Source organism: Nanorana parkeri, unplaced genomic scaffold (genome assembly GCF_000935625.1).
Source record: "Nanorana parkeri isolate BGI_ZX_2015 unplaced genomic scaffold, ASM93562v1 scaffold6, whole genome shotgun sequence".
NCBI classification, from domain to species: domain Eukaryota; kingdom Metazoa; phylum Chordata; class Amphibia; order Anura; family Dicroglossidae; genus Nanorana; species Nanorana parkeri.
In genome coordinates, this window is record NW_017306274.1 from 1,413,062 (window position 1) to 1,423,158 (window position 10,097).

At 46.5% G+C, this 10,097-nt stretch overlaps 1 protein-coding gene across 1 annotated transcript in view; it reads left to right on the top strand.

Annotated features, from left to right (window-relative positions):
- POP4 (POP4 homolog, ribonuclease P/MRP subunit) overlaps window positions 1-9,779 on the top strand; it is a 12,474-nt gene extending 2,695 nt beyond the window's left edge. Inside the window, 6 exon segments of the mRNA XM_018553144.1 lie at window positions 1,768-1,817; window positions 3,464-3,684; window positions 4,348-4,425; window positions 6,065-6,126; window positions 7,155-7,256; window positions 9,413-9,779. Of these exon segments, the coding sequence (XP_018408646.1) occupies window positions 1,768-1,817; window positions 3,464-3,684; window positions 4,348-4,425; window positions 6,065-6,126; window positions 7,155-7,256; window positions 9,413-9,561 (662 nt within the window). The 3' untranslated portion in view covers window positions 9,562-9,779.
- The last annotated feature ends 318 nt before the right edge of the window (window positions 9,780-10,097 follow it).

The window sequence follows — 10,097 nt, forward strand, 5'->3', positions numbered from 1 at the left end:
GGGAGAGGAGAGCAGGATGAGGAAAGCTACAGAGAGAATGACTTGGATGACTTCAGTGCAGGTGACAGGGTTGCTGTACTGATCCTGGCATCAGCACCTGGAAAGTGATGTGGAACACGCGTGTAGTTAGTGATGTATCAGGACCTCTGACCTGCACACTCGTTTCTGGTCGGCGTCTCGCCAAGCAGCAAAGCCTGAAAATTCCCCCAGCAAAAAAAAAAGTAAAAGAAACAAATGTGCCGTCGGAGAAGTTTTCAGCCTTCGCTAGAAAATACGTCATTAAAGTTTTTTTTGATTTTGCTTTGCATCCTCCACCCCAGAGAAATCTTTTCTCCACTGATTCCTCAAACAGGAAAAGCAGATTATTAAGACAAAATGGAGGCAGACGGGGTGTACCAGCTGCCAGAGCAGTAAACAATTACGTCAAACGCCGAGGGAAAACCAACGAGAGGCAAGACGTGACGCAGAGCGCCATCCACAGTGAGCTGGGAACGTTCGTCCTCGGCGTACAGACTTGTTAAAAGAAAAACAACAAAAAAAACGTCTTGTTTTATTAACGCGAGCGATAAAAGCAAATTGTAATGTTGCTGATAAATTTCCAGAGTCCCAGTAAAAATAAACCGCAATAAACTGGTTTTGTGGGGCCGTAAATCCTCCCCCCGGAATCTGGGCATATGCGGCTTTGTAGCGCGCCGTAGATTGATACATAAACCCCATAATTTCATTAAATCTTCAGTCTGTGTCATGGACGGTTGCAGAATCTTGTGTACAGAAAACATGGAGGCGCTCCGCTTTAAAGGAAAAAAAAAAGAGGACCGGAGGGATTCACAACTGTTAATTATTCTTTTCAGCGGCGGATCAGCTAACATGCTAATCAAAACCCAGCACCTTCTAAAACTGTCCTTGTCTTTGCCCTTCACTGTCACGGATTGGAGTGGTTCCTATGTGTCGCATGTCATAGAAAAGGAATTAAAGGACAAGTCCACCCAAAAATTATATTTATGTTATAGATGAAGCTTCCTGAGCTGAGTCAGACCCCGGCTTGTTGTATGTCTTGGATGTTGCAACAGTGAGGTCTCCTGGCAGTAAGTTCAGACTCAAGGCACAAGGATGGGGAGAGCTCCTCATAATGGAAGTAGAAAACCAGCTGCACTCCTTACCAGAACGACAGTAAACCTGCAAAAGCAGGTGGGTGCTTGTAGTGACCACGGACGGCACTGTGCACAACACAAGAGAATGTCAGCAGCACACCAATAATTATTCAGCAAAAGTCCATTTAATGACACATTGCCATTCAGTAACAAGCGCTTTCAAGGGCCTCAAGGGAACCCCTTCCTCAGGCTTCTGAGCCTGATGAAGGGGTTCTTTTAAGTTACTGTTACTGAATGGCAATGTGTCATTAAATGGACTTTTGCTGAATAATTATTGGTGTGCTGCTGACATTTTCTTGAGCTCCTCGTAATGGGCAGAGCAGGTGAACAGACCCGGGAACTCAGCACAGGGATGGTGGGAGCTCCTCATAATGGGCACAGCGGGTGTGCAGACCCGGGAACTCAGCACAGGGATGGTGGGAGCCCCTCATAATGGGCACAGCAGGTGTACAGACACGGGAACTCAGCACAGGGATGGTGGGAGCCCCTCATAATGGGCACAGCAGGTGTGAACTCAGAACCGGGATGGTGGGAGCTCCTTATAATGCCTGTTAGCCTGTTACTGCAAATATTTAATTTGAAAATTATTTCAGTCTGTTCATTTTTTCTCTTCTAGAAATCTATAAAACATTACCCTCCCAGGAGGCAACAGAACTGGGCTTGGAGGTGAGTGGTTTGTAAATTTATTACCCATTTTTTTTAAATGTAGTTTACTTACACTTTTCTGTGGGGTTACAGAATGCAGTACTTGTACATTTCACCATGTTCTATCCCCATAAAGACCCCACATGTGCAGAAAAGTACCTGTTGATCTCTCAGAAATACACTCTGCTACTAAGTATTAGTTGTGAGCTGACAATGCAAAGCGTTTTTGTGCACTGAGTGGTGGCAGCCCTGCCCGGTTGTGTTTTGCTAAACTACTCAAACCCTGTCCTCATCTTTACAACACAGACACTGATCATTCAGTAGTCGAGTACAAGAACTTGGAGGGGTAACTACTCCTTGAGCTATCACAGGGTGTATGCAAACAGGACAGCTCTGAATTTGTAACAGGATGAACAAGTTTTTTTTTTTTGTTGAAGAGATATAACAAAATGCTTCTAATGGTATATTTAACAGACCCAAAGGTAGCAAATAATAAAAGCTTGTTGGGGTTTAGGTCTCGTTCACACGTATTGGCGTATTGCATATGTGCGTCTGTCGCGCGCTTTTTACCGCGATTCGCGGTAAAAAAGTTGAGCGACCGTCGCGCGTTTACGAAGGCTACTTGGCTGTATCCCAATGGAAACGCGCAACAAAACGGCCCAAAGTAGTACATGTACCTTTTCAGGCGTGGGCCGTTTTGTAGCACGTTAGGGACAGGCGGAAATACGCCTAGGTGGGAACGAGACCATTGACTACAATGGGATTTATATTTTTGAGCGTTTTGTAGAGCGTTCGTCGAGCGTTGAACGCGCTACAAAACGGTCAGGTGTGAACGAGGGCTAACACGCACGGTAAAAGCCAAAACTTTTTAATATGTATTTTTTGTTTGGGATTGAGCGGTGAGGAGTTACTCATCAGGGAAATTACACCTCATTTCCTGATCCAATGACACCTAATACCAGGGGCAGGAGGTGAGGGCAAATCTCCCCAACATCAGACAGCAAAGCTTCTAACCTTTTATAAAAAAGAGCTCAAGGCCGAAGTCATTGGAACAGGTCGGCTCAGTAGATCCGGAGGTGAGCGAACACACACTGGCGTTCGCTCACCTCTTGATCCTGTCACTGCTCTCTGCCGTGACAGGGGAGGGGATGGATTCCCCCCTCCCCGATCCGCCAGCGCTGACTGGCGGAACGGACAGGTGAGGGGGCGGGTACAGCTGGCTCTGCCTCTAGATAGGCAGAGCCAGCTGTCACTCACGCAGCTGGGCGGATGCCGGCACAATTGTCAGGATGCGCTTCATCTGCAGCGTCTCAGTATATAGGGAGCTGTAGCTCGCGGTATACTGAGCTTAGGGTAATGGGAGGACGCTAGTTTGTGTCCTCCAGTTACCCTAAGGAGAACTATGGGGAAAAGACTTAACCCCATAGTTCTCCTTTAACTTCAATGGGCACAGCGGCTGCATCTGGGATCCCTGCCATAAGAATCTATAGGAATCTTAGAATTGCCCGTGTGACTGCAGACTTGCATATACTTTATTCTATGAAAGGGACAGTCTGACAATCATTTCATCAAATATTATTACACATTACAGTTGTGGGTTTTTTTGGTTTTAGTTTTATTGGTTTCTAGACTTATTCCCTTTTTTTTTTTTTTGGCCTCATTTTCAGGTTCCATCATCGCAGAAAGCAAAAGCCTTCGTCAATGCCTTTGTAAAGCGGTCTATGCCAAACCTGAGAAAGACGACCGCGGAGGAGTTCCTGCAGAGGAAAGCCGTGGTCCTGGAGCACGTCTACAAGAAGAAGAAGCGGAAACGCAACAAGTCCAAAGGACTGACGGCCAAAGAGCGCAGAGAAATGAGGCTGTTCGAGATCAAACCAGATCAGCAGAGGTGAGACTGACCATGTCTTCTCTGTGCCGGAGTGCTAGAGGGAGGTCATGTTTTATTAGTCCAGATTTCTAGGTACAGGTACACTTAACCCTTTTTGTTCTGTGTTCTATCAAATGTTGTGACTACGTTGGCATGTGTGACCTATGACGTGGTCACACATTCCAACATAATCCCGCCCAGTTTCGACAGCGGTGGAATGTGTGACCGCCCATTAGGTCAAGCATTTCAATGCTTTGTCAGCTGTTCCAGGGCAGATCGGCTCACTGCGCATGTGCAGGAGAGCCGATCTGCATTACCTTGTCTGCCTGGAACAGCTGATCGGTCCTCAAATGTCACTCAAAATGTCACTTCTATTGAACTTTGGTTAAATGTGAGATCGCACTCAATGTCGGAAAGGATTAGAACAACTATCTAAAACCTGAAAGTTCTGGATGGACATGCACTCTAAAATGATTCGGGAGAATAAAGGCTTCACTGGGGGGGGGGACCAGAAGCCTAGCTTGGACGTGGTCTAGGCATTTTGTGATATTCAGAAGAGGAATGGTGATATCTGAGCAACCATTAGAATTTAGTTTACAAAGGTCAGAGCGGTAAAAGTGTTAGGTGTGGTGCGGATCCGGTTGTATGACTGTTAATATGTCTGGTGTTTGTCTTTATTTTCAGATACGACATGTTTCTTCCTCTTCATGATCTTTGGAAACAGTATATCCGAGATTTGTGTAATGGGTTGAGACCAGACGCGTGAGTATCTTTACGGTTTCCTCCAGCAGATATCGGACCCGGTGTAGAAGGATATTCACTGTGTGACCGTCTACGTTTTCGAGCCCTGGGGGAGGGGGTGGATTTTGAGCTATGGCAGCTTACAGGAAAAATAGCACTGGGAGGAGCCCAGCATTGAATTGAAGCGTTCAGGTGACACAGAAAGCTTCAAAACTATAATATTCATTAGTTATATCCACCTTCTTGCTATGCATTGTGGGAGGGGTGTGCAAGTCATGAGACTTGCCTAAGCAAATCTAGATGTATTTGTGTGTTCAGCTGTTTGCTGGTGTTTAGTTTTAGAATTTGTTAATAGGTTTAGCAACAAATTTTCTGTTTACAGAGGAACTGAACCTAAAAAGTTGTTGTTTTAATAGAGAACTTCTAAAAATGTTAATTGTGCCTAAGCAGTACCCTGAAAAATCTCTTATCTGGTATTCCAGATGTATGTGAGGGTGTCTAGGCACTCCTGGGACTACAGTCTTATGGCTATGTCTGCGACATGAGATCTAAGGCACTCCTGTGACCACAGCCTTATAGCTATGTCTGAGGCATGAGATCTAAGGCACTCCTGTGACCACAGCCTTATAGCTATGTCTGAGGCATGAGATCTAAGGCACTCCTGTGACCACAGCCTTATAGCTATGTCTGCGACATGAGATCTAAGGCACTCCTGTGACCACAGCCTTATAGCTATGTCTGCGACATGAGATCTAAGGCACTCCTGTGACCACAGCCTTATAGCTATGTCTGCGACATGAGATCTAAGGCACTCCTGTGACCACAGCCTTATAGCTATGTCTGCGACATGAGATCTAAGGCACTCCTGTGACCACAGCCTTATAGCTATGTCTGCGACATGAGATCTAAGGCACTCCTGTGACCACAGCCTTATAGCTATGTCTGAGGCATGAGATCTAAGGCACTCCTGTGACCACAGCCTTATAGCTATGTCTGAGGCATGAGATCTAAGGCACTCCTGTGACCACAGCCTTATAGCTATGTCTGCGACATGAGATCTAAGGCACTCCTGTGACCACAGCCTTATAGCTATGTCTGAGGCATGAGATCTAAGGCACTCCTGTGACCACAGCCTTACAGCTATGTCTACAGCATGAGATCTAAGGCACTGCTGCCTCTGATTGCTGGTGTTAGGAGATTTTGCGATGTCATTACTGTGCTGCTGCTGACTGTTCTCCTTGCTGGAGGCTCTGACACAAGGTAGCAAAGCCCTGCCTCTACCAAAATGGCCACCTCAATAGACAGAACAAGGTATGGTAAATCAGTAATGGGGTCCAGATCAGTTGCAGGGAGACCAGAGGCAATACTAGTAACCAGTCCTTTACACTGTGCTTTCTTTTTTGTTGGGGGGGGGAGGGGGGGTGGTTACAGCTTTCAGTTCAGTTCCCCTTTAGGTGCTCATATTGTATGTGCTCTTAGTCTAATTGTTCTTGACTGTTCGACTCCTTTTGTAGAAGCATTCTAGTATGGTCTCTAATCTACTCAGTCCTAGTAATGTGACTGCTGGAATTTGACAACTTCCCCTCTCTGTGTCTTCTGTGTTTTACCTTGTGTCCTTATTCTAATCCTATCTTACTGTATATGAATCTTCCATGTGCAGGCAACCACAGATGATCCAGAACAAGCTTTTGAAGGCGGATCTGCATGGGGCGCTGGTTATGGGTGCGTGTTGGCCTTGTCAGTGATCACAGATGCCAAACATTTAGATTTATGAGATCATTTAATTTCTGTGTTAGCCGTTCTTCTGGTTATAAGAGCCGAGGCGGATTTGTTAGCAAGTCATAACAGAACCTTGAACCCTCATAATAAGCACAGCTAGTGTACAGACCCAGGAACTCAGCACAGGGATGGTGGGAGCTCTTCATAATGGGCACAGCAGGTGTACAGACCCGGGAACTCAGCACAGGGATGGTGGGAGCTCCTCATAATGGGCACAGCAGGTGTACAAACAGGAACTCAAAACTGGGATCATGGGAGCTCCTCATAATAGGCACAGCAGGTGTACAGACCTGGGAACTCAGCACAGGGATGGTGGGAGCCCCTCATAATGGGCACAGCAGGTGAACAGACCCGGGAACTCAGCACAGGGATGGTGGGAGCCCCTCATAATGGGCACAGCGGGTGTACAGACCCGGGAACTCAGCACAGGGATGGTGGGAGCTCCTCATAATGGACACAGCAGGTGTACAGACCCGGGAACTCAGCACAGGGATGGTGGGAGCTCCTCAGAATGGACACAGCAGGTGTACATACCCGGGAACTCAGCACAGGGATGGTGGGAGCCCCTCATAATGGGCACAGCAGGTGTACAGACCCGGGAACTCAGCACAGGGATGGTGGGAGCCCCTCATAATGGGCACAGCAGGTGAACAGACCCGGGAACTCAGCACAGGGATGGTGGGAGCCCCTCATAATGGACACAACAGGTGTACAGACCCGGGAACTCAGCACAGGGATGGTAGGAGCCCCTCATAATGGGTACAGCAGGTGTACAGACCCAGTAACTTAGCACCGGGATGTCACCAATAGAGTCGGGGTTTAAAGCTCAGGCAACCACCAAACATTGAAATATCAGTTCTAAGTGAACCATGCCTTATGGAGGGTGCAAAGTTATTTGATTATATGACATTGTGTAGAGGTTCTCTGCAGCACCAACTCAGACTTTTGGTCTTTTTTTTTTTTTCTTTCAGTATCCAAATCAAAGTGTCCGTCCTATGTCGGCCTCACAGGCATCATTTTACAGGAGACAAAATATGTGTTCAAAATAATCACAAAAGAAGATGAACTAAAAGGTGAGGATTGTGTTTCTTCATTTTTGATTGTAATCAGCTGCGGCTGGTTGGGAGAGGAGCTGCTTCCTGTCAGCTGAGCACACAGCCGGGCCTTCTCCCATCACTTATTATTGTTACACAAACACTGTATGGACAGAAGATTGTGGACACCTGACCATCACACCGATCTATATGGCCAAACATATGTGGTCACCCCACCAAATGATTGAGTTGAGATGTTTCTAGTGACGGGTACTGTGAGTACTACACCATACAAAGACATTTTAGACCCTTGTGCACTTCCAGGTAAGAGTTTGGCGAAGGCCCTTTTCGGTTCCGGCATGACTGTCGCCTGTGCACACAGCCAACTCCATAAACAAAGGTTTGATGAGTCTGATGTGGAGGAACTTGAGTGTCCTGCACTTAGACCTGACCTCAATTCTGCTGGACACCCTTGGGATGAATTGGAACGCTGATTGTGAGCCAGGTCTTCTCATCCAACATCAGTACCTGACCTCACAAGTGCTCTTTTAGTTCAGTAGTCCCAAATTGCCACAGACACACTCCAACATTTTCTTGAAAGCCTTCCCAGAAGAGTGGAGGCTGTAATAGCTGCCAAGGGGGCTAACTCCATATTAGTGGCCATGATTTTACATTGAGATATTAATAAAGCTTTGTATAGGTGTGTCAGTCAGATGTACACAGACTTTTGACCTTTATATTCTATATGCACATTCATTTTGGGGGGTATAGGGCTTTGTTTTCCCCCGTATGTAATGAAAGCCCAACACTGCCCCTTCTGAACCAGGATGGGTTAGAAGCACTGCTGGGTTTTTATTAGCCTGCTATAGTGTGAAGTAGATTTTCCTTGTGTCCTCTTCTGTCATTGAACCCAAAAGAGAAATGGCACTGTTCACCTTTTTGACCATGTTGCACCTATATTTAGGGAGTAACGTGAAGCATGGTCACATACAGCATCCCCAAAACTCACCCCCTTACCTGAATTGCCAGGTGCATTCTCTAGCAGCATCCTGTTTGATTTTAGCACGGCTCTGTCGTCCAGATAGGGGATCTCTCAATGAAAAATAACACAAATCCAATCTGTCACCCTTGCAGAGGGTCTATGCAGAGCATGCTGGGGACCCCTCCTCCTTCTCCGCTCTGTATTCTTGCCACAGCCTCCTCCAGTCCTATAACAGTAGGCCTGTACCTCTGTACAGACCTGGGACTGGGGGGAAATATGAATAGAGCCTGAGTATTACACCCACCGTGCACTGATCGCAGTTGCAATGCTCTGCAGGCTGCAGTGCAAAAAAAGCAGTACATGCACATTGACCAGTATTGTTGCATTTGCAACATGTGGACCAAACCTTTAAATTGTCTTTAACACCTACCAAAAACTTCAACATCTGTTTTTTTTTATTTGGACTGACCAGTGGCATAACAATAGCCATAGCAGCCCATGTGGCTGCTATGGGGCTTAGGGATAGAAGGGGGCCCAAAAGTTTGTTTTTTACGGGGACCCTTGATTAGTAGTTACGCCCCTGGGACTGATCTCCTTATTCTTTGCATTGGGTATGGGGCTTGGGGGTAGAAGGGGCCCCATTAACGGAGCTGGTTAGGAAAATTAAACTGAGGTTTCCGGTATAGAAGGGCTGAAGTCAGAACTCAGGATCTGCCAGCCTCTATGAAGATAGTTAGCCGGGGAGCCCCAAAGTTTTGTATGGGGCCTGATGATTAGTAGTTACACCCCTGGGATTGATCTCTTTTATTCTTTGCATTGGGTATGGGGCTTGGGGGCCGAAGGGGGCACCATTAACAGAGCTGATTAGGAAAACTAAACTGTGAGGTTTTCAGTATAGAATGGCTGGAGTCAGAACTGAGGATCTGCCGGCCTCTATGGAGATAGTTAGCTGGGGAGCCCCAAAGTTTTTTTTATGGGGCCCCCATGGTTAGTAGTTACGCCCCTGGGACTGATCTCTTAATTCTTTGCATTGGGTCATTAGATCCAGTTGTATTCCCAAAAGTTGTTTAGCAAACCCCCATCACTGACATCCGCATGTCAAATAATTCAGCATTGCAAGCCGCTGAAGCACGAGACCGTCATAATGTCACCCTGAGCACAATCGTAACCGAGATGTTACACAGAATGATCGAGTCAATTCCTCCAAAGACAGTTTAACTCCGGTCTCCTTCCCTGTAATTTACACACACTGTCAAAGAAATTGACGGATTTATCACGTACATCTACGGGAGCAAGCTGCAGATGAGAGCCAGCGAGAGGTCGGCCAAAAAATTTAAAGTGAAAGGAAGCGTAGACCTGTAACCAGGTTATGGAGCCGAGATCACATTCTGATATGTTCCGGACTTTATTTCATTTGTTTTATGGAGAAACGTGGAAGGCTTGGATGGAAAGCAGCAAGTCGCGGGAAGGTAATGTGGTATATTGCGGCGGCTAGAACAGCTTCAAGTGATGCTGGGATTGAGTGATGATGAAACTGTCTTCTAACTAATAACGCTCCCCTCCCCCCCCTCCCCAAAAAAAGTAAAACATTTTTTATATCGCAGAGCTGACACATAATATCCTGTGCCATTAAACCGCCGCCATGCTTTACGATGTCCTAAAATGTTTGGAATGTACGAATTTTCAGCCTCCTAATGAGATCGCAAAGAGGGGTAATTTAAAGGGCTGCGTGCGCTTAATGAGAGCAACGAGGAGGCAGCGGCTGGGCTGGGAGCGCACTTAATGACAGCGGGGAGGTTTAATGAGGGCGATTTGAAAATTAACCCCGGATGGAAATTATTCAGACAAGAACCTTTTTTTGCATCAGATTTTTTTCAAATGTACGGTGTGTATTTAAA